Source organism: Anolis sagrei, chromosome 3 (assembly GCF_037176765.1).
Source record: "Anolis sagrei isolate rAnoSag1 chromosome 3, rAnoSag1.mat, whole genome shotgun sequence".
Classification (NCBI taxonomy): Eukaryota; Metazoa; Chordata; class Lepidosauria; order Squamata; family Dactyloidae; genus Anolis; species Anolis sagrei.
The window spans coordinates 172,715,246-172,740,627 of record NC_090023.1 but is presented as its reverse complement, the minus strand read 5'-3'; the positions used below and the strand labels follow the sequence as shown (position 1 = coordinate 172,740,627).

At 40.6% G+C, this 25,382-nt stretch overlaps 2 protein-coding genes across 2 annotated transcripts in view; one reads left to right on the top strand and one right to left on the bottom strand.

Annotated features, from left to right (window-relative positions):
• The window catches only part of CDH23 (cadherin related 23), a 648,000-nt gene that overhangs the window by 506,342 nt on the left and 116,276 nt on the right, over positions 1 to 25,382 (top strand). Inside the window, exons 33-36 of the mRNA XM_067465691.1 lie at positions 3,192 to 3,341; positions 5,309 to 5,437; positions 5,771 to 5,899; positions 8,127 to 8,354. Of these exons, the coding sequence (XP_067321792.1) occupies positions 3,192 to 3,341; positions 5,309 to 5,437; positions 5,771 to 5,899; positions 8,127 to 8,354 (636 nt within the window). The remainder of the gene's footprint in view (positions 1 to 3,191; positions 3,342 to 5,308; positions 5,438 to 5,770; positions 5,900 to 8,126; positions 8,355 to 25,382) is intronic.
• Positions 17,739 to 25,382, bottom strand: part of VSIR (V-set immunoregulatory receptor) — a 37,758-nt gene continuing 30,114 nt past the window's right edge. Inside the window, exons 5-7 of the mRNA XM_060768856.2 lie at positions 22,398 to 22,425; positions 18,500 to 18,687; positions 17,739 to 18,252 (exon numbers count right to left, since the gene is read on the bottom strand). Of these exons, the coding sequence (XP_060624839.2) occupies positions 18,194 to 18,252; positions 18,500 to 18,687; positions 22,398 to 22,425 (275 nt within the window). The 3' untranslated portion in view covers positions 17,739 to 18,193. The remainder of the gene's footprint in view (positions 18,253 to 18,499; positions 18,688 to 22,397; positions 22,426 to 25,382) is intronic.

The window sequence follows — 25,382 nt, the reverse complement described above, 5'->3', positions numbered from 1 at the left end:
GGAAGCAGATAAGCCTGCATCCTCTTTTGACTAGTTTACTTTTACTACAAGACTAAAGTCAGAGAGAGAGGAAACAGAAGGGCTTAGCATTCCTCTAGTAGCAGGCTGTACTCTAATCCTGCACCTGGATCCTTTCACCAGGTAAATAAAGGCTCATAAGTAAAAACATCTTCCTCTCCTTCTTTTCCCCCTTTGTACATGAATTGTGTCTGAGTCTATCACGTTATTTTTAAACATGACAGCATTTCCTTTTGCTTTTGACAGAAAACACAGTTTGATAATATGCTCAAAATTACAACAGCAAAACAACAGAGAGGAAACAATCAGGGACATCTAATCACTTCTCAACAAAAGATTGCTCCAGGCACTAACAAGCCACACCAAACAACTGCCAGGCCATCAAATCCACACCTAGTTCCAACAGACAAGAGTTCTTTGTCCCACCCTGGTCATTCCACAGATATATAAACCCATTTTCCTACTTCCAACAGACCTCACTACCTCTGAGGATGCTTGCCATAGATGCAGGCAAAACGTCAGGAGAGGATGCGTCTAGAACATAGCCATATACCCCGAAAAATCCTACAATAACCCAGTGATTCCAGCCATGAAAGCCTTCGACAATATATAATGACTCTGAAAGCATGGCAGCAGCTACAACTGCCAAGTAAAATCAGGAAGTAGTCCCTGTATCTTTAATGGTTGTGTAGAAGAGAGAATTTCTTCACGCACAACTCTTGCTGCAGTTCGGATACATCTCTAACAATCATTACACAACAGTTCTCGCAATGCACTGATACTGATAGTATTTTATTGCTGTAAACAATACTATTAAGGCAGAATGTGACACCTCTATAATAAATAGGGTGCATTTCGGGAACCTCCCAGGCATATAGATTTCAGGGCTCAAACCTGAGCTTTAGCCTGTCTTGTTGTTGCTGTCTATAAACATTATCCACTAAACATTATCCACTAAGCTGAGTCCCCACTGGGGAAATAGAGTGGGATACAAATTAAGTTTATTTTTATTATTATTATTATTATTATTATTATTATTATTATTATTATTATTATTTTACTGACACAAAACCACAGTATGCCACAGCAAACAAGATCTATATGCTGGATTTCGTATCACAAAATCACAAGTCGAACACTTCACAAGCGTCTAGGACTGTGTGATGTATTTTCGAATGATGCGTGCAGATCCAAGTAAGGTGGCCTTTTGCAGTTGACAGTTTGTGATTTTGTCAATGTTTATTGTTTTCAAATGCCAACTGAAATCTTTTGGCACAGCACCCAGTACACCAGTGACCACTGGAACCACCTCTACTGATTTATGCCAGAGCCTTTGCAGTTCGATTTTGAGGTCCTGATAATGGCTGAGTTTTTCCTGTTGTTGTTGTTGTTGTTATCAATTAACAACATCTATAGACATCCTCAAGCAAATGTATTTATCTGCTTGGAAACTGAACAGAGGAGAGAAAAAGATTCTTCCTGATCTTTTTTAATAGCTTCATAAGCCCTACTTGTAAAAGCACACATGGGAGTTGCAGTTGAACCAACGAAATTAATAGTAAACAATCTATAGTTGCCACTCCTAAGCAGACTGCAGCAACAGGGATGCAAAACTACACTGGATATGGGTAATTTTTAAGGCAGTGCTCTGTCCCTGAGATTCCTCCATACCCTATTTGACAAAGATGAGAACCTGGGCCATTTTTTTTTTAGTTCTGGGGACCTTAGTGTGCATATTGGAGAAAGTTTTTATATGCACATTTGGAGTAAGTGCCATAAAGCTTAGAATGAGTTATTTCCTAATAAAACTGTGGGCCCATCCAGACGAGCCCATATCCCAGGACCTGTCTGGGTATTTACTGAAGCTATCCAAACAATGCCACAGGTAGAAATGAATTGATTCGGAATAACCTAAGTTATTCAGAATAACCCAAGTCTAATGGGGTACAGGAGCCCCCGGTGATGCAGTGGGTTAAAGTGCTGAGCTGCTGAGCTTGTTGACCGAAAGGCCACAGGTTCGAATCGGGGGAGCAGTGTGAGCTTCTGCTGTCAGCCCCAGCTTCTGCCAACCTAGCAGTTCGAAAACATGCAAATGTGAGTAGATTAATAGGTACTGCTCCAGCGGGAAGGTAATGACGCTCCAAGCAGTCATGCCGGCCACATGACCTTGGAGGCAGGCATGTAGCCGGGGGGGGGGGGAGGGCTCAGGGGGCTTCAGCCCCCCCCCCCCGAAATTCTCATGGTGGTCTGCGAAAAGGCCTTACTGGTACATTATTTAAACTGTTATGTTCATTCATATCATGATCTGATCACCATGCTCAATATATCTCATATGCATGGGGGTATTGGGGTAACGATACGAAAGGTTTGCTAGGGTAGACCCTCTTTCACTCAGACTCAGCCCCCCCCCCCCCCGCCCCGAATCAAACTCAGCCCCCCCCCCCCTCCCGAATCAAAATCCTGGCTACGGGCCTGCTTGGAGGTGTCTGTCTATGGACAATGCTGGCTCTTCGGTTTAGAAATGGAGATGAGCACCACACCCCAGAGTCGGATACGACTGGACTTCATGTCAGGGGAAAACCTTTACCTTTACCTAATGGGGTATTGGTTCTGTGGGCACCTCACTTCCTGGTAGTCCTGGAACGACCAGGGGGGTGAGTCCTCATCTGCCAGCCCAAACACATCATTTCCTCACACCAGGAGGGTGCGAGGAGGAACATTATAGCGGCAAGGTAAATTTTATTTTATTTTTATGGTGAAATTTGCGGGGCTTCAGGGTAGCTGCATGTCATTCCAATTGTAATCAGGATAGCATGTAGGCACACCACGACCCCAGGAAAGCCCGGGTTTTGGGGTGGGGGATGAGGATGGGAACCCACACCAAAGAAGGTTTGGGCAGTCTGAAAGTGTCCTGGATTAGATTGGGCTAAAGTTTGTCCAAACGTTAGAAATATGTAGTCCTTCAGCTCAAGGCCTTAATGTTTTGAAATTATTCTTTGAACTGCATCTTGCATAATGTGCTTGTTTCGAAAGCAAGTTTAATAGTGATGTCACTCTTTTGGCAGATGCTACCTGTTATAACTCAATTCCTAGGAACTTGAACAAATTTCCTTGCCCCCTTCCCCATCCCTGTGTGAAAGTTCTTATTCACATCTGCAGTCTCCACTGTGCAGGTTACAATCACCATCTTGGATGAGAATGACAACAGCCCACAGTTTGACATTACTTCCGACTCGTCTGTCAGTGTAGCAGAGGACAGTTCTGTTGGACGTCGAATTGCTCTGGTTTTGGCCAGGGACCCTGATGCAGGAAGCAACGGGCAGGTAGATGTGATTGCATGACTTCAAGACGTACTTCTACAAAATTTGCTGGGATGCAGTGGTTGTTTGTTCCACATTATCCAATCCTGGTAATTGACTGAGAATAAAAAATACCTAATTTCTATATAAGAACTTTGAAGATCGACGGTGAAGGGTTGCAAAGCATAAATACTTTTGTACTTTTGTAAACCTGTTTTCTTCCTCTAATTGTTATGTTAAATTGGTTTCATTGTTACTTCATACTTCCTTCTTTGGCTTGGACTTGGGATCTTTGTCAAGTAATGTGTACACTTACCATGATTATAGAAATAGCAGTGAGCTGATGGACTAGTGAAGAATGTTCTGCTTTTGCACTACAATTTAAAGTATCTGTTGCCTTGCTTACAGCAGTACGAAGCCCAAGGAGGCTCGTGGCTGCATTCTGAAATTGATGTTGTTATTGAGAAACTTCATTTTTATCTAGCTGTCCCCTGCCACGCGTTGCTGTAGCCCAGTCTGTGTATATGTGTTTTGAGTGTGTAAATATGTGTATGTGTGTATGTATTTGTGCATATGTGTGTTTGCATGCATGTGTGTGTATATATGTGTGTGTGTGTGTGTGTGTAGTTTTGTGCATGCGTTGTTTTGTTTTTTTTAGTTTTTGACTTTTTAAGTCTTTTCTGCTGTGTTTTTCAGTATTTTTATGAGTGATGGTCACTTGTCAGCCTGTATTGTGTCCAAATTTGGTGTCAATTCTTCCAGTGGTTTTTGAGTTATGTTAATCCCACAAACGAATATTACATTTTATTTATATAGAGTAGCCGTCCCCTGCCACGCGTTGCTGTGGCCCACATGGGGGTTCTGTGTGGGTTTGGCCCAGTTCTATCATTGGTGGGGTTCAGAATGCTCTTTGATTGTAGGTGAACTATTAATCCCAGCAACTACAACTCCAAAATGTCAAGAGTCTATTTTCCCCAAACTCCACCAGTGTTCACATTTGGGCATATTGAGTATTCTTGTAGAGTTTGGTCCAGATCCATCATTGTTTGAGTTCACAGTGATCTCTGGATATAGGTGAACTACAACTCTAAAACCAAAGAACACTGCCCACCTAACCCTTCCAGTATTTTCTGTTGGTCATGGGAGAACTGTGTGCCAAGTTTGGTTCAATTCCATCGTTGGTGGGGTTCAGAATGTTGTTTGATTGTAGGTGAACTATAAATCCCAGCAACTACAACTCCCAAATGACAAAATCAATTTTTGAGTGAAGGACATACATTGGGTTGTTAGGTGTCTTTTGTCCAAATTTGGTGTCAATTTGTCCAGTGGTTTTTGAGTTCTGTTAATCCCACAAATGAACATTACATTTTTATTTATATAAATGAGGGGAAAGCCAATTGAAAATATTGAGTCTGGTTTCAGAGATTCAGGCCCCTTACATTGCCATCTAAAATCCAGATTATGTGCTTTGAACTGGATTATATGTCAGTGTAGATTCATATAATCCAGTTCAAAGCAGATAATGTGGATCATCTGCTTTGAGAATCTGGATTATATGGCAGTGTAGAAGGGGCCTCAGAAGCAAATGTGAAGGATACTTGTAGGAATTAAATTAATTGTGAATTACCCATGTAGACATGCACAAAAAATAAGCCAAAGGGTGTGTGTGTGCAAACAAGCCGCCCTGAGTCCCCCCTAGGGGGTTGAGAAGGGCGGAGTAGAAGCACTTGAAATAATAAATAAATAAATAAATAAATAAATATGATAAATGTGGGTAAAACGTCAGGAGAGACTGCTTCTGGAACATGGCCATACAGCCTGGAAAACTCACAGCAACCCACTTCTGTAGTATTTAATTCCAAGCAATACCAGAAATGGATATGTTATAATGCAGCATGTTTTTGCTCTTCGTATATCCAATTTGGCCATGGTATTCTTAATTTCTCCTGACTTCCCATTTATCACTGCTCTTTTTATATATATATATACAGGTTGTCTTTTCGTTGGTCTCTGGAAACATAGGCAGGGCCTTTGAAATCCATACAACAAACAACACCTATGGAGAAGTGTTTGTGGCCAGACCATTGGACCGGGAACTGATAGACCACTACACTTTAAAGGTAACAGGGAGAAGCCAACATCTAATTTGCATGCTGTACATATATGTACCTTGCTTTGTGAAATGGCCAGAATTTTAATTCTGTTCTCAGTGACCCCACAGCTGCAATACTGGACTAACATTCTTATCTTCGTTCTAGTAGAGGACAGGTGCCGGTCCTGAAAGTCAAGTATTATTACATTTAGTTATTAACAACTCATCTATTTAATTACTAAAGGTCCAAAAATGGAGATTTAGAGACAAAATAGATCGGGCAAGAGTAGTGCAAGATTAGAATCTTTGACCCAAGACTAAAATCTTACTATCTGGATATAATTCTTTTGCTGTTCTACAGATTCAAGCATCTGACAGAGGTGTCCCACCTCGCAGGAAAGAACATACCTTAAGAGTGAATATATTGGATGTTAATGATAACCCACCAGTTATTGTCAACCCATACGGATACAATGTTAGCGTTAATGAGGTAAGCTTTCTTGCGTGCTGGCTTTTTTCACACGCTTATGGTCCCATCACCTTCTTTTAATGAAATGTGTTTATGCGCAGATTCGAGACTGAATACACTGGGCCCTTGGTATCCTCTGAGATTCCAGGACCCACTGTAATATCAAAATCCATGGATGCTAAAGCCGTATTATATGCACAATGGTGTTGTAAAATTATGTCCTTTATTTAAAAAAAGCAAAATATTTTGGATATATATATATATTTATCAGTGAGTGGTTGAATCAATTGATGCAGAATCCATGGACATGAGGAGCTGACTGTACAGCTGTTGCTTTGGGTGCAGTTTCCTATATCTATTTTATATATTGTCATATAATATGCATGTATTTCATTTTATATATATATACACACACACATGCAAACACACACACACACATATATATAATGTGGAGCCCCCAGTGGCGCAGTGGGGTAAACCCTTGCAGAATCCATGGACATGAGGAGCAGACTGTACAGCTGTTGCTTTGGGTGCAGTTTCCTATATCTATTTTATATATTGTCATATAATACGCATGTATTTCATTTTATATATATATATACACACACACATACAAACACACACACACATATATATAATATGGAGCCCCCAGTGGCGCAGTGGGTTAAACCCTTGTGCCGGCAGGACTGAAGACCGAAAGGTCACAGGTTTGAATCCGGGGAGAGCGTGGATGAGCTCCCTCTATCAGCTCCAGCTCTCCATGCGGGGACATGAGAGAAGCCTCAAAACATCAAAACATCTGGGCGTCCCCTGGGCAACGTCCTTGCAGACGGCCAATTCTCTCACACCAGAAGCGACTTATCGTTTCTCAAGTTGCTCCTGACACAACAAAAAAACATATAATATATATTATATAAGATATAATTACAATATTTTATATATTACTGTTATATAGATCACTGTATAATATGTTACTATTATATATTACTATATAATACAAATTAAATAGACTCATAGAACAGAGTTGGAAGGGACAGTCAAGAAGTAACGAGAGAAGGAAGGAAAGGGGGAAGGAAGGAAGGAAGGAAGGAAGGAAGGAAGGAAGGAAGGAGAGAAGGAGGGAGGGAAAGAGGGAAAGAAGGAAGGAGGGAAGGAGAGAAGGAAGGAAAGAGAGAAAGGTAGCGATGGAAGGAAGGAGAGAAGAAACAAAAGACAGAAAGAGGGAGGGAAGGAAGGAAGAAGAGAATGAAGGATATAACCAAAGAGCAAAGAAATGGAGAAAAGAAACAAGAAGAGATGGAAGAAATAAGAAGGGAAAGAAAAAGAGGGAAGGAAGGAAAGAGGGAGGGAGAGAAGGAAGAAGAGAAATAGGGAGGGAAGGTTGGCCACAGCAATACGTGGTGGGTACTGCTAGTTCCTAAATATAAGTGCTTGCTTAAAAGGTAAGAGAATATTCTCTGAAAATGTTTTCCTGAGTTCAGGACACAAAATCACAATAGAGTTGGTTCTATTTTGAGCCGGCGAACAAATTAACAATTTTATGTAATTTCAGTCCCAAGAAAACAAAAACTTCTGCATGTACACTTTTAGAAATATATATAGCTTTAGTTTTCATTTAGTCTGGCTTCAGGGATTGGCCTCACAGTATATTGCAAAATGAGGAGTTACAGAATAACAAAAGGAAGTAGTCAGATGGAGTTGTGTTGCCATATACTGAAGCTTCCTTTGTGGTAACTCAGCCCAAAGTTCGCTGCAACTTCTGAATCAAGTTGTCCTCAAAGTTTGCATCTTTAAGTTCAAGCTTAGACAAAACTCATGAAGATGTTACAAGAAGCAAATGTGTAGTTGATGTTTTGAATTTTTATTTTTTGAATTTTTTTACAAAGCCTGTCTATTCTAAGTTCTTAGCAACTGCGAATGCATACTACAAGTTTCAGCATTTTCTTTACCATTAGAAAATGGTACAATCTGTGTCTCACTAGTGTTCAGACATTTGTTTCTACTTTTATATCCATATATATAGGACTTGTTCACTACATCTTAATAAGGTTGTCTATCAAAAGTGTTATTTGTATTGTCAGTAAGGTTTACATGTATCGAGATGATTTATTGATTGCTTACTAGATTGTCTAATCCTAAATCCAAATGTAAAGTAAAATGCACTAATGTATCTTTGAGAGACACTTGGTGGACTATATATTTCTAACTGTATCCTTCCCCATCCTCTTTCTCCCCCATGAACTCCCAGAATGTGGGTGGAGGAACTGCTGTGACCCAGGTACGGGCAACTGACAGGGACAGCGGCCTCAACAGTGTCCTCTCCTACTACATCACTCATGGGAACGAGGAACTAACCTTCCGCATGGACAGAGTAACTGGGGAGATTGCCACCCGCCCATCCCCTCCAGACCGTGAGAGACAACAGTTCTACCAGTTGGTGGTCACTGTGGAGGATGAAGGCAACCCAGCACTCTCGGTAAGCAGTAATGATGTGTTACTACACTTTTTTATTGGCAGAGCCGCAGTGGAACATTGTTTGTAGTAGTATGATGTTCCCCCAAAATCTAAGCAGCCCAGAGGCATGGATACAATGCCACAAGATAAATCTTCCCACTTAGCTTTTCAGGAGGATGCTATCCTATTAGGTTGTCAGCACTAGGCAACCAAATAGCAGAATTACATCCAACTCACCCAGTATCCTCCATCCTCTATGGTAATGATGTCAGTTCTTCAAGTGGATTCATCCTTCAGGGGATATTTAATTCTTAGGGTGTTTATTAAAGATATTCAGGGGGTACGTAGAAAAGCAAAAACAGAAAACAGAACTAGTATTTCTTCCCCTACTGACTAGAGAGCTCTGGTTCGTTCATTTACCCTACCATACAAGAATAAGAAGTGGAAGACAACAACTAAACAGCAATTCCAAATCCAAATCTTTCCCTTCTTTGAATGCTGTTGAGGGGGAGAAGGCTAGAGAAACCAGACAAACAGTATCCTAGTAATGGGTGGTGTAACGACGCCACCAGTTGTAGGGACGTTACTGATTTTTCAGAGTCTCCTACAATTTGTAATGAATCTACAAATTCGATAACACAGCCACTAACCTGTAATATTTTGTTTATCTTCCTTTGATGTGTAGCGTGGCTTGACTTGAAAGTATATGATTTAAGAGAAACCGTAATAAGTTTATTGAAGTATAGAAGCTTAATGGTTTCAATGCTTCTTAACTCCTAGAAGTACATTCCTTTAGTGGTTACATTTATAACCTTTCATAAAACAACTCTTAAGAGGACTGTTATTTCCACTAGACAGGTTTTAAACTTATTTCCTTCAAAATGTGTTTCTTTCCTTAACAGATCACTCCAGGTACTAGCCTATTCTTTCCCTCTGTTATCTCTGTTACAGTAAAGATGCTTACTGGGGTTCTCTTCCCCTTTTTTTTTCCCAAACCCTAACTGTTAATCTAAATAAGTCAACTTGGCCTATCTAAACCATACAGACTAAAAGCCTAAACCTTCCTGATTCTCAACACAGTTGAACCAGCTTTCCTTGCAGTAGAACCCTTAAAATGCCTGCTCTTGCCAAGTGGCAGTTAGCTCCTCCCCTTTTACCATGGCAACCCATCTCAGAGTGAGCTGAGCTGGCTACCATCCCCCCAGTTATGCTATTTTAAATACTTACCCCTTTAAGAACCTACCTATAATTATACATGACTGTAGGTTAAAATTCACACTTCACCACAGATGGTCTAATAGATTTGACAGTAGCTTTACCATGATCCTTTCCAGTGAGAATAGCTTTGTCTTCTGCCAAATCCTCTTGATCGTAACTGAGTTTGCCTGTTTGTTTTGCCTCAGGCCAGGAGATGCTTCATGACCAGGGAAGTATTGAAAGTACAGAACACAGATTTAAACGGTTCTGGCCCAGATTACTTGTCCGAACGTATCTCCTACTATGAACCATCACGAAACCTAAGATCATTAGGAGGGGCCCAGCTGTCGATCCCACCACTCTCACAAACGCGATTGGTGGGGACGAGAGACAAGGCCTTCTCGTCAGTGGCCTCTCGTCTGTGGAACTCTCTCTCTAAGGACATTAGGTTGGCCACCTCCCTCCTTTCCTTTAGAAGACAACTGAAGACCTGGCTCTGTGGCCAGGCATTTGATTAGATGAAGTGACAATAGGAAAGGAATTTGGGTTTGCGACATTGGATTTCCTGGCACTTTAATCTGTAGCCTTTTTCATGTAGATTCAGTCTCCCATCAAACTTGGGTGCTCGCTCTCTTTTTAGCCAATACTGAAAGCATAAGCTGGGTGGCTGCTCTGCCTGACCACTGTTTCTATCCTAAATCCGACATATAGGGGGTAGAGATGTCCCCTCACTTATATGCTTGGTTTATTGTGACGTATTTAAGTAATATGATTGGAGGAGGAAATTCCTTCCTTCTCTGGTTTAAAACCGGCTTCTCTGGCTTTAAAACTGGCTTCTCTGGATTGAGCCAAGGCCAGGGACCAGAAGCGGGAAGAAGCTGAATCATTTCTGACTCACTTCATGAGTCGTAACAAAAATGGCGGGAAAAGCTTCGGAAGGGCAAAGGAACTTCCGGTTTCCTTAAAAACTTCGAAATTGCTTCAAAAAGGTAGTTTTTCCAAATTTATTCTGTTTTACGAAGATTCTGACAGTACCTAACCATACCTAATATGCAGTTATAGAGAAATATTTTTATCTCGGTCATATTTTATCTATAAAGTTATTGTTTTTACAAAATGTATCTTTGTGTAAGATCTGTTTTCATAAGATAAGACCTCTCTACCTTATTCAAAGCATGAGTACAACTGTGTTTACAGAGATTAGTACTTGGTCTCCTTGGACTGTACCAGATTAAAAGAACCTTTGCTAGAATGTATTGTCGAAGGCTTTCGTATCCGGAATCACTGGTTTGTTGTAGGTTTTTTCGGGCTGTATGGCCATGGTCTAGAGGCATTCTCTCCTGACGTTTCGCCTGCACTTTAGCCAGCATCCTCAGAGGTAGTGAGGTCTGTTGGGACTAAGCAAAAGGGGTTTATATATCTGTGGAATGACCAGGGTGGGACAAAGGACTCTTCTCTGCTGGAGCTAGGTGTAAATGTTTCAACTGACCACCTTGATTAGCATATAATGGCCTGACTACGCCTGGGGCAAATTTTTGTTGAGAGGTAATTAGATGTCCCTGCGTCCTTCCTCTCTGTTGTTGTGCTGTTGCAATTTTAGAGTTTTTTTAAATATTGGTAGCCAGATTTTGTTCATTTTCATGGTTTCCTCCTTTCTGTTGAAATTGTCCACATGCTTGTGGATTTCAATGACTTCTCTGTGTAGTCTGACATGGTTGTTGTGGGAGTGGTCCAGCATTTCTGTGTTCTCAAATAAAATGCTGTGTCCAGGTTGGTTCATCAGGTGCTCTGCTATGGCTGATTTATCTGGTTGAAATAATATGCAGTGCCTTTTGTGTTCCTTGGTTTGTTTTTGGGCGCTGCGTTTTGTGGTCCTATGTAGACTTGTCCACAGCTGCATGGAATACGGTAGACTCCTGCAGAAGTGAGAGGATCCCTCTTGTCCTTTGCTGAACGTAGCATTTGTTGGCTTTTCTTGGTGGGTCTGTAGATAGTTTGCTAGTTTGTTTTGCTGGTATTGTCCTTTTTGCAGTGCCAATCAAGTACACTGCTCATACTAGACTTCATAGAGCAAGGTGGGGAAGCACTTTCAGCCCAAGTCCAGTGCCAAAAGGGTGATGAAAGGATGAAGCCAAAACTACCATCATGTTTTACCTCAAAGCTCTTACTACCAGTCACTAAGCCTTTGGAATATTTTTTTCCAAATGTAGCATAAGAAAAATACCATTAAAAAAAAACCTAGGAAACTACTGAATCATCATATCATAGGGTTCTGGACTAGAACATCTGGGTGGCCAGATCCCACTCATGTCCTAGAAGGAGAGGCTCAACTGTGCAACTGGAAGGTTCTTAGTGTCCTCTTCTGGAAGTATATTTGTTTCTAGCAACATCAGAAAAAAAAACAAGGATCGGTTTCGGTTAGGATGGTGCAACATAGCGTACCACAAGAAAACAGGAAAGCCTCTAATTTTACTTTTAAAGAGGGAACAAAATTAAGGAAGAGTATAGCATTTTTGTACTGCTGAGTGTAGTGGTAACACAAACTTTTGTGGCTGTTGAATACTCAGATGTTCCATTTCTAACTAGAATCTTGTTTCACTAAAATGATGGATCTATTTTGGTTAGTAATATTGGTTACAATGTGGTTTGCATCATATTCTGCTGATTTTAAACCTTAAGTAACTTAGAAGAGGCTGGCCTTTATCATATCTGTTGAAATGCTTTTTAACATGTCAGTGCACTTTTTTCTGAACTGTATTGACACTGCTACTTATTATGTACTGCATATTCTTCCTTCAGGAAGGAACAAAGTAAAATCATAGAATAATAGAGCTGGAAGAGACCTCGTAGGCCATCTAATCTAACCGGGTTGTTTCCCTCGTTTCGCAGTGTCTTCATCAGGTGTTATGATGTTTTAATTCAATTCTAATTGGTAGCTATTGGTTCTGTTTTGATTTCCTATCAGCATTTAAAGTCTCTGGATTCAATTCCTGTAAACAGTCTGGGCTCTGAGTGAGGAGTTCTGAATTGAGCAGTTCTACCAATTAGAATTGAATTAAAACATCATAACACCTGATAAAGACATTGCGAAACGAGGGAAACAACCCAGGAGACCTTGTTGTGTGTCACTGTCACTGATGTTGTTTATGGAAGAAGATCTTTTGACAACATAGAAAGTGTTATTTTGTGCCACTGTGCCTGACATTGTTTAACTGTTATTTAGGAAGCTCTAGTTTCACTGTGTTGACAAAGTATTGATAAACCGTGTGTCGCTGTCTCTGATATTGTTTATGGAAGAAGATCTTTCGATAATATAGAATGTGTTATTTTGTGTCACTGTGCCTGATATTGTTTAATTGTTATTTTGGAAGCTCTAGCTTCACTGTGTTGACAAAGTATTGAAAAAAATTTCTTCTATTTATAAAGTCTTTAATTAATCATGTCAATGTTCTCATGTTATATTCAATGTAGAAATTCTTGGAACATAGAAATTGTGATTTGCAATCTACAGTTTTTGTAATTGTTGTTATAGATATCTGTGCATGTTACACATCCAATCTAACCCCCTGCCAAGAAGCAGGAAAATCGCATTCAAAGCACCCCAAACAAATGGCCACCTAGCCTGTGTAAAAGCCTCCAAAGAAGGAGCCTCCACCACATTCCGGGGCAGAGAGTTCCACTGCTGAACAGCTCTTACAGTCAGGAAGTTCTTCCTAATGTTCAGGTGGAATCTACTTTCTTGTAGTTTGAAGCTATTGTTCTGCATCCTAGTCTCCAGGGCAGCAGAAAACAAGCTTGCTCCCTCCTCCCTATGACATCCCCTCACATATTTATACATGTCTATCATGTCTCCTCTCAGTCTTTTCTACAGGCTAAACATGCCCAGCTCTTTAAGCTGCTCCTCATAGGGCTTGTTCTCCAGACCCTTGATCATTTTAGTCACTCTACTCTGGACACATTCCAGCATCTCCCTTCAACTGTGGTGCCCAGAATTAGACACAATATTCCAGGTGTGGTCTTATCAAGGCAGAATAGAGGGGTAGCATCCCTTCCCTGGATCTAGACAATATTCTCCTATTGATGCAGGCCAAAATCTCATTGGCTTTTTAAGCTGCAGCATCACATTGTTGGCTCATGTTTAACTTGTTCACAAGGATCCAAGATCTTTTTCACACATACTGCTCTCAAGCCAGGCATCCCCCATTCTGTATCTTCCCATTTCATTTTTTCTTCCTAAGTGGAGTATCTTGCATTTGTCAATGTTGAACTTCATTTTGTTACTCTCTAATCTGTTAAGATCGTTCTGAATTCTGCTCCTGTCTTCTGGAGAATTGGCTATCCTTCCCAATTTGGTGTCATCTAAAAACTTGATGATCATGCCTTCTAGCCCTTCATCTAAGTCATTAATAAAGATGTTGAACAGGACCGGGCCCAGGACGGAACCCTGCGGCACTCCGCTCATAACTTTTTTCCAGGATGAAGAGGAAGCATTGGTGAGCACCCTCTGGGTTTGTCCATTTAACCAATTACAGATCCACCTCACCGTAGTTTTGCCTAGCCCACATCGGGCTAGTTTCCTTGCCAGAAGATCATGGGGGACCTTGTCGAAGGCCTTACTGAAATCCAGGTACGCTACATCCATGGCATTCCCCACATCTACCCAGCTTGTAACTCTATCAAAAAAAAGAGATCAGATTAGTCTGGCATGACTTGTTTTGATAAATCCATGTTGACTATTAGTGATGATTGCGTTCATTTCTAAGTGTTTGAATACCACTTCCTTAATGATCTTTTCCATAATCTTGCCTGGTATTGATGTGAGGCTGACCTTACGGTCATTTTTTGGGTTGTCCTTTTTTCCCTTATTCAAGATAGGGACCACCTTTGCCCTCCTCCAATCTGCTGGGACTTCTCCTGTTCTCCAAGAACTCTCAAAGATTATTTGAGAAATTTCAAAGATTGCCTCAACTCTGATTGAGATGGATTAGTGATTTCATTTATGTCAAACACTTTTAGGCATATCATGTAATCACCACTGTGATTTGTTGCTGTTTATTCATTCAGTAGCTTCCAACTCTTTGTGACCTCATGGACAGCCCACGCCAGAGCTCTCTGTTGGCTGTCTCCACCCCCAGCTCCTTCAAGGTCAAGCCAGTCACTTCAAGAATAACATCCATCCATTTTGCCCCTGGTCGGCCCTTCTTCCTTTTTCCTTCCTTTTTCCCTAGATTAATTTTCCCTACTCTAGCCGTTTTCAGAAGGAATTTAAAAACTTGGCTGTTCCGTTGTGCCTTCTCAGACTAGGAATCCCCACCCCAAGTCCTAGTAGCACCTTAGCATAACTAATCGTCGCTGCAAACCGCACTTTTAATCCTACGTGCCTCCTGCCATTTCAGCACTTTTAACCCTTGTACCCCAGTGCGCCGGCCGAACCAGTTTTTAATAATGTCCTGATGTACTGCCATTGTCGTTATTTTGCTTATTGTTTTGATTTGCTTTGCTATTGTTGTGTTATGTTCTCTATTGTATTGTGTTTTGAGGCTTCGGCCTGTGTAAGCCGCATCGAGTCCTTCGGGAGATGCTAGCGGGGTACAAATAAAGTTAATAATAATAATAATAATAATAATAATAATAATCTTCCCCAAGCTTTCCTGTCTTCTCATTTTACCACTGTGGTTACAAGAATAGAAATCTTTCATTGCTTGATTTTGCTGAATCCTTCCCATTAACTTTTTCTGTTACAAAATAGAAATACAACCACAACAGAACTTTATACACAAATATAAATACAATCAGAGGAATAGCAAAGAAGTTGACATGTACATTCATTAGTCTTTTACACCGACAAGGACATACTTACTCGCCCATCTCTTCTTGCTAGACAGAAACAATTAGAATGAATTTCAAAGAATTTCTTCACATATCACTAAAGAGTCTTCTTCCTTGTCATTTTTTAAATCACTGTCCACTTAAATGCTTTTTAAAACTAGAGAATCTGGTAAAATTCCAAAGCTCTTACCAGATATGTACTGAAATGCCTCAAAACATGAATGTCAGCGAGTAATTATTTGACAGTATAAAGAAAAACTTGATACACTGATTCTCTGTATTGCTGTTTGAAGAAGTAGGCACTCTTTTATCATATTTCTACATTTGAGGAAGCAGGGGAATTGTAAAATCCCCTTCACTATTTGTTAGCAGAATATGGCATCACTGGTGTCACGTGGAATGATTGGTTTACTACCGGGTAAATTGGTTTTCCATATTCATATGAAATCTGAAATACCCAGTTTGGTGTCCTGCACTGACATATTTAGCTAACAGATCTACTAAGAAAATATGTTTTTAGATCAATCATAATCACTTTGCTAAAGCCACCTTGCAGCAGAAGAATGAGCAGAATCAGTCAGGCTTCATATATTTGGCAAAGGAAGGAGTCTACAACATTTAAGAGCAATTATGTAGTTAATTTGCATGCTATATAGTGATACAGTTTTCAAGTTATGTTATCTAACTAAATGGCAGTAAGCCATGTGTTTCAAATGGCTTTTTATTATGGTCTGATATAACCAGGGATTATTTCCAAGTAGCCTTGAAGGTTTCCATCTGTTTCAGTGATGCAATCATTCTGAGAAAGTTCAAGGTAACAGCCATTTTTTAACCTTTCAGTCACTTTGAGTGATTACAATGGTTTGCAAGCTAAACCACAACCTATGGGACAGCTGTTTTTGTCCATAAGTGGTTTATATATCTTTTAGCACATAATGCAACACAATTGAAACTATAATGGTATCCCACAGAAGGACTAATCAAACACATATGCATTTCCAAATCTTTATATGAGTATCCTATATGTTAGGGTGAAGCCAGAGAGAAATATCAGCTACCTTCTACCGAAGAGAGGACATGGAATAGGAACCAGATATATAGAATATAAGTATAAAAATCAAACATTTACTGATAATAAATCAGCATTTGCCAGACTTGCTAAACAGTCTAATTTTCCTTTTTATGAAGTACAGCTGAAGCATTTTCTGTTGAGTCCACTGTACACACTACACATTTTTGTGAACAGATTGATTTAAATGTCTCACACAGCCACTAGATTTACTGTTTCCATTTTTTTCTCAACCTCAACATTGAGCTAAGGGAACCCATTTTGGATCAGGACACAGTTTAAGAAGCAGTAGTCTAAAAAACATTGCCCAAAAGAAGCGAGGAGGGAAGAGACAGTGTCTCAGTTATCATGCTGATGTGTATAGGCTCTTCCTTTCAACAACTGCATTTCTATTTACGAAGCCATGCGATCTCTTTGATCATCCGGAGACCCTGCTCTCACTCCCACCCACCCCTCTCAGGCACAATTGGTGGGGACGAGGGAGAGGGCCTTCTCTATGGTGGCCCCCAACTCTAATTTATTACATTTGGCCCTGCTCAGTGTTGGATTCTTGTATTTTAAATTTTCTGTTTTACTGCCTATATGTTATTCATAATGTATTGTATTGTATTTTATTTTGCTGCTATGTTGATTTTACTGATGTATTATTTGTTGGCCTTCACCTCATGTAAGCCGCCCTGAGTCCCCTTGGGGAGATGGGGGGGGGGTATAAGTAAAGTTGTTGTTGTTGTTATTCTGTCCTAAAAGCCCTTGATACCATCTATCGATGACTGTGATGCAGTCAATGAGCTTGTCACTTTGCCTTCCACGACAGTTTAAATGGTGGATTGGATGGACTGTGAAACTGGATTAACCTATGCTGGTTAAAACATGTTTTCCAGTTTTCATATGACGTGTATTGTCATTATCAAATGTACTGTACATTTTCTCTAAGAAATAACCTCTTTTTTCTGAGAGAAATCAAACTAGGCTGAAACATTCAGATTGGTTTGAAAAGATTGATTTTGACATTTTGATATACTGCCATGATTTTTATATGTGTACTTAGAAAGCATTAAGAGGAAAATTAAAGCTGTAATTTATAAAAATTTGGGAAATGTTAAAGAAAAAATTTGAGTAGGACTGCAGGCAAGCAAGAAGACTTTTTATGTTATGTGAAATATTTCAAGCCAGGATGCATATAAAATACCTTGTTGCTTATTAGAGGCACCCAATATAAAAATGGCACAAATGTAAAAATAACACATACATAATGAGACCTGTATAAAAACATAATACACTTAGAACACTTTGCTTGAAAGAATATTCCGGTGTTTTGTGTTTTAATCCACCAATATTTCCATGGCAGAAGGCATTTAGATGGCAGGAAGATCCCTCTTCGGTTAAGGCTTTTGTTGGCTGTTTGCATAACTCTTCTGCTATATGGTTATAATTTAAACATCTTCTCTCCAGTTCCAGTTCTGCTGCAGTGAAACCATACCCCATTTAAGAATTCATATTCAAAAGTGTTCATAAAGTGATAAATAGCTCTGTGAAGTAAAAAAAAATAGAAAAACTGGCAGAAGAATCTTAGAATGTTATTTTTTTCCAAAATGTTATCTTTGCCTTGAAATCCTTGGAAGGAAGGGCAAGGAGTACATCAGTATTTTGAAATGTTACTAGGAAATAGTCCCTTAAAACTACTCCTCTTCCTCTTCTTTGTACTCATTCCTCCTGCCATTTTTGAAAGCAGCAAGCCAAACCTTGTTCAGACTTCCTCGAATGATTCAGTGAAAAACATCATTCGTTGATACATCTATTAAATTTGGTGAATCAGGAACAGGCTCTGAAAAAAGCAAACAGTGATGGTTAACACAAGCAGATCCCAAACATATTGTTCTGCTGGTGTAAAATACTAAATAACTTTGACTTGAGTATATGACGAGGGGGGCTTTTTCAGCCTAAAAAATGGGCTGAAAAACCCGGCTTATACTTGAGTATATATGGTAAATGTACTGTTGGCTAATAAACAACTATGGTGCACACAGAGATATACATAGGCACTGTTCTTCTCTCTTCATTGTAATACTTACCCAGTGATGGGAAGAAACAGTCCCCTGGCCCCGGAGGTGAGAGTGGAGTATTTGGTTCTGAAAGAAGGTGCCGGCCTGACTCTGAAGGCAAACGGCTGGCCATAAAGCTTAACCGTGGTCTGGCCTGGTCTTCTGAATTAACAGCAGGAACATCATCAAAAACAGGATTCTCAATGCCATGGGCATTGCTGTAATAGGGGGAAAACAAAGGCTCTAATTAATCATATCAGAGTCAAATCTTGCTTTTCTCCATGTTCTCCCATCATTTTAAAAGGGAAAAAGATTACAAATGTCTAAAGAGTCCTGTGGAGGCCGTGACAGACTTTGTATTTCTAGGCGCAAAGATTACTGCAGATGCAGACTGTGGCCAGGAAATCAGAAGACGCTTACTTCTTGGGAGGAGATCAATGTCCAGTCTCAATAAAATAGTAAAGAGTAGAGACATCAGACTGGCAACAAAGATCCGCCTAGTCAAAGCCATGGTCTTCCCTGTAGTAACCTACGGATGTGAGAGCTGGACCTTAGGGAAGGCTGAGCGAAGGAAGATCGATGCTTTTGAGCTGTGGTGTTGGAGGAAAGTTCTGAGAGTGCCTTGGACTGCGAGAAGATCCAACCGGTCCATCCTCCAGGAAATAAAGCCCGACTGCTCATTGGAGGGAAGGATACTAGAGACAAAGTTGAAGTACTTTGGCCACATCATGAGGAGACAGCAAAGCCCAGAGAAGACAATTATGCTGGGGAAAGTGGAAGGCAAAAGGAAGAGGGGCCGACCAAGGGCAAGATGGATGGATGGCATCCTTGAAGTGACTGGACTGACCTTGAAGGAGCTGGGGGGTGGTGACGGCCGACAGGGAGCTCTGGCGTGGGCTGGTCCATGAGGTCACGAAGAGTCGGAGACGACTGAACGAATGAACAACAACAACAAAGAGTCCTGCTTTATGTGTCTTTGATTTGATGACATGGAAGAGGGAAGTACTGGCGTCGGTGGTGGCCGGGAAGGCCTTTGCAGAATTAAGACTCGTGCGCCAGCTGCGACCGTACCTCGGGAAGGCGGATCTGGCCAAAGTGGTCCACGCCTTAGTCACCTCTAGACTGGATTACTGCAATGCACTCTATGTGGGGCTGCCCTTGAAAACGGTCCGGAAATTCCAGATGATCCAACGGGCGGCAGCCAGGTTATTAACTGGGGCTCCTTACAGGGAGCGGTCAACCCTCCTGTTCAAGGAGCTCCACTGGCTGCCATTCATTTACCGGACCCAATTCAAGGTGCAGGTTCTCACCTACAAAGCCCTGAACGGTTTGGGATCGCCTACCTGACTGACCGCATCTCCATATACGAACCCACACGATCCCTTCGATCATCTGGAGAGGTCCTGCTCTCGATCCCACCAGTATCGCAGGTGCGATTGATGGGGACGAGAGAGAAGGCCTTTTCGGTGGTGGCCCCTCAACTCTGGAACTCACTCCTTAAAGACATCAGACAGGCCCCAACTCTGGCAGTCTTCAGGAAGAGCTTGAAAATGTGGCTGTTCCAGTGTGCCTTCCCGGAATAATGATGCCATAGTACTTTGTCCTCCAAAGCACTTTACACTTCTTTAGGTCTGCTCGTATGCCCTTCCACAAACACTACTATCACCTTTTCATCCATGTCCCAGCATTACTTCCCATTTTAATTTTACATTTGGCCTTCCCACTGTTTTTAATTTGTGTGTTGTCTTATTGATAATGTTGTATATTTTATTGACTATGTTTTTATTTTAATTGCTTGTATTGTTGTTTTATTGCTTGTATTGTGTATTTGTGCTCGGCCTCATGTAAGCCGCACCGAGTCCCTTGGGGAGATGGTAGCGGGGTACAAATAAAGTGTTATTATTATTATTGTTATTATTACTGACATGCTTTACCATGTATTCAGTGGTTTCTGGAGAATTGTATGGTTTACTAAGAACGGAGTCATCAACAAACCCATTAGAAGTGTATATCTACTGAAAACAGTTTCTGTTCTGTTAAAAATATGAAGATTTCAACATCCTAGAGGATTATTTTCTCAAGATAACTAGTTGCTAAGTGAAGCCATATTTAATTTCTATTTTTCAGTTTTTTGTTGGTCCATTTAATTCCTCCTGCTCTGTGAAACTGACTAGGTGGCAACTGCAATGCTTTTAGATACAGCTATGTTAAAGGTGGGGGTGGGGGGTGGGAATTGCCTGCATGTCAGACTGACCCCTTGCAAAGCGAATCTGAAATAAGTTTTAAGAACAAGTGAGGCTCATAAAAGTGACAGTAAGGGATCCATATTTTGTTATTGCTTGTTGCTGCAAGTACAGGTCTGCTGTGTTTAATTTTGTATGGGGATGTTATGTGACTTCAAGAATGATGAACAATCCCTTAAAGCTTTTATTCCAGATTACTGTGGCTGCATGAATTTAATAATAATAATATATTTTTTAAAAACTTTATTTCTATCCTGCCATCACCTCCCCAAGGGGACTCAAGGCGGCTTACATGAGGCCAAGCCCAACAATAATACATCAGTAAAAACAACATAGCATGAAAATAAAATGCAATACAAAGCATTATGAATAACATATAAGCAATAAGACAGAAAATTTAAAATACAAAAATCCAACACTGTGGGCAGGGCCAAATGTAATAAATTTAAAACACTGGGTGTGAACAGCAGTAGAATATGTCTAAACAGGGTGTTGTTTTTTTTTTTTAGGGTAATGTAGGAAATTACTCCCAATGGGTAGAGGACATCTAAAGTGCTTCAGAGGACATTTTGCAGAAAATTGGTCAGATCAGGGTATTGTTTCCTTTATTCAGGGAAGGCACATTGGAACAGCCAAGTTTTCGAGATCCTCCTAAAGACTGCCAGTGTTTGGGCTTGTCTGATGTCCTTGGGGAGTGAGTTCCAGGGTCAAGGGCCACCACAGAGAAGGCCCTCGCTCTTGTCCCCACCAGTCATGCCTGCGAGGGAGGCGGGAGCAAGAGCAGGGCCTCTCCGGATAATTGAAGAGATCGTGTGGGTTTGTAAATAGAAATGCGGTCACGCAGGTAGGCGGGTTCCAAATCGTTCAGGGCTTTGTAGGTGAGAACCTGCACCTTGAATTGGGACCGGAAGATGAACCAACCCCACACGGACACATCCATAAACTGTAACAACAAAATGTTTAGGGACACGACATATCTCATGAAAATCTTTCATTTATATTAAACAGGGGGGTTGACTGCTCCCTGTAATGTTGGAATGTGACTACAGGATTTTGGTGACTGGGTCTAATTTTATGATTCTAGTGATTTGTGCTTTTATTGTTTTATTTATTTATTTATTTACAGTTCTTATATTCCGCCCTTCTCACCCCGCAGGGGACTCAGGGCGGATTACAGTAAACACATATATGGCAAACATTCAATGCCAATTTGACAGACAACGTTTAACACACAAATACACCAAGGCTATTTAACTATTTTTTTTCTTCTGGCCGCCAGGGGAGCTGCTGCTTTTCATCGTCCATCAACGACACCGATAAAGTTCTTCCGCATTCCACATTCCCCGGAGTCTTTTTTCTTTATGGCCTCATAAATTAGTTAAATTTAGCCTCCCACACAAGGCGGTACCTTATTTTCCTACTTGACAGATGCAACTGTCTTTCGGGTTGCAAAGGTCGACAACGGGCTACACAATGGCTGGACACCCACTCCAGCCCGGGCTGGCTTCGAACTCATGACCTTTTGGTCAGAGTGATCTTAAAGCAGCTGACACTCAGCCAGTTGCGCCACAATCCCGGTGATTGTTGTTGTTTTCTCCGTGGTTGAATTTACATCAGTCATTCTTGAAGGCCATTTTGTAAATAAAATCACAGATGAAAGTAGGCACTCAAACATAATGACTTACCTTTCCATTCTGACAAGTTCATGAGCTCCTGAAATAAAACAACAATGTTGTTAACTGCAGCCTTTGGCAACTAGTCCAATTTTGTAACAAATTGCAGCTCACAGAAGGAGGCAAAGAAAGTCAAAGACAATCTTTTCCAACTTTCTTTACACAAGAGAGCTGACAAATAGCACATATGAGGATATGCATTCTTTTGCCATTTCTCTTTAGAACAGCCTTCTCCAACCTAATACCCTTCAGTTGGGTTCAAGAGAATTCACACCAGCTCTGATAGTGTGGCAAATGGTTTGGAATCATAGGTGCACTCGAGGTTGAGGACTGTTTTGGAGATTGTTTGCTTGGCTTTCCCATTCCCACTATTTTTTCCCTTTGTCCCACTTTTATTGACCTGATTACTTGGGCTAAAGAAGAAGAACCTATCAGTCCATGTGACAAATAGATACCAGATATTTCTAGTGCCCTGAAGATGAATTCTTTCCTTTATATTGTCATTTACCCCCAGGAAAACCATATGGAAAGACTAAATTTATAATGGTCTTAGCCTAACCGCTCCTCTCACTTTCCCTTTAGCACTAGAGCTACCAGGTCCCATGGCTGGTGGCATTCAAGTGTGATTCAGAAACTGTTCCTGTTTTTTTATGTTTGGTTAGTTAGTTGGTTTGAGGGTATTACTTCACAACATGACTCTATCCACAGAGGTTATACTGGTTAATTTAATTTGACTTGAAGTAAACCTTCAACCCCAGCTTCTGCCAACCTAGCAGTTTGAAAACATGCAAATGTAAGTAGATCAATAGGTACCACTCCAGTGGGAAGGTAACAGTGCTCCATTCAGTCATGCCGGCCAGATGACCTTGGAGGTGTCTACAGATAATGCTGGCTCTTTGGCTTAGAAATGGAGTTGAACACCACACCTCAGAGTCGGATACGACTGGACTTAATGTCAAAAACCTTAACTTTTACTAAACCTTTTGGATTAGTGAACAATAAGTTATTATTATTATTGTTATTATTAATAATAATAATAAACTTTATTTCTACCCCGCTTCCATTTCCCCAAGGGACTCGGTGCGGCTTACATGAGGCCAAGCCCACAATACATCAGCAAAAAACAACAACAGCAGTAATACAAAACAATAAAATAAAACTCATAAACAAAAAATGGGCAGTAAACATCTACAATAACACAATAACATTTAAAAACCAATGGCTGGGCCAAATGTAATAGTTAAAATTTTAAAATGGTTTGAATGATAGAGAGGGGAATGACAGTGACACCCATTAGTGTCAACCATTTTATTGCCAAAGCCTTGCATGTTTCCAATATACCATGTTTTTGTGTTGTGTTTACAACTGCCATGCTGTCCAACAATATGATCCTTTTCAGTATATGCATAAGGCCTGCTGGACACCTTTCCCAGAAGTACTAGTTTTCTCTAGTTCTATAGCAAACCTGACATGTGACTTATCAAGTACAAGAAATATGTTTCTATGTAGAGAGCAAAGATCAGTCACAGGCATGCTGAAAATGCTTTTCAAATTCATTGTTGAGGTCAGTATGTGGCCAATATTTAGCCGGATTTCTCTTCTCAGGGCTAACCATTTTGTCCTAGGCTTTTTTCTGGTTGGAAGAATCTTTAAACAGTTCACAGAAACTGGCTGTTGTGCTGCAAAATGTTGGATTGATATGTAAACATATTCTATAGCTTCATTCTGTAGCTGTTGTTAATGTCATGTGGGATTTTTTTCTCCACTGCTTTTGTCATGATACCAATAAGCCACATGTGACCTGTAATAAAAAGGTCTTATTTCAAAATGAAAGAATTTTGGTAATGTTTGGATGCTCTGAGTTTATGGTGCTTTATTGAGCTTAGCCTGAGTAGTAGTAGTAATAATAATCTTTATTTATAACTCGCCACCATCTCCCCAAAGGGGACTCAGGGCAGCTAACATGAGGCCAAGCCCCATGTAAAACAGCAAAAAAAAAATACATCATAACAAAATATATAAAATATATAAATAAAATAAACAGTATAAAATAGCATAGTAAAATCAAAATTAAGGGCGGGCCAGATGTATGAGATAAAATGTTAAAACCCTGGGTGGGATAGGAATAAAAAGTATATTTGTAAGAGAGGAACCCAAGAAGGAGGAGCAGTGGGGCTTATAAAGGACAGGGGAAGCTGCTTTATCATGAGGGCATTTATTGGTGGAAACAAACAAATGATTGAGTGGTCACTTTCCAAAGGCACATCGGAAGAGCCAAGTTTTTAGCTCTTTCTTGAAGGCTGCTAGGATAGGGGCTTGCCTGATCTCCTCAGGTAGTGAGTTCCAAAAGCGGGGGGCCACAGTGGAGAAGGTCCTCTCCCTCGTGCCCACAAGTCGAGCCTGAGATAGAGGAAGGGGTGAAAGAAGAGCCTCTCCAGAAGATTGAAGAGATCGTGCAGGTTTGTGGTAGGAGAGGCGGTCACAAAGGTAGGTGGGTCCCAAACCATTTAGGGCTTTATAGGTGATGACCTACACCTTGAATTGGGACCGGAAGATGAATGACACAGTAGGGCTTTTTTATTCTGGAGACCTTTGGTGCTACAACAGAATGTGAAGATGGTGAAGAATCTAGCTTCTAATTGCTTAATCACTTTTGTTAATACAAAATTATTCCAGTTTAGGAACATGCCATGTGACGGACGGGCTTCAACATCTCATTGGGTCTCAGTGGGCATAATGTCGATGGCACTTGTTAACGTCTTCATAGCCTGATAGACACAGTTTCAATGTATCTGTCTTGAAACTTTCAACTACCCTAGGAAGGTCTCAAACTGTTTCATGTCATTCTGATCAAACGTTGTGTTCCTTGGCTCTCCATCTCAGACTCCTGCATCTTGCCAAAAAGATTTGTGCTTTCTGTCATGCTTTTGTGCATTTCCAGTGACAGTTTGTCCTGTCCATCTTAAAGTGTCTGGTCCAATTCTCCCATCACCTACT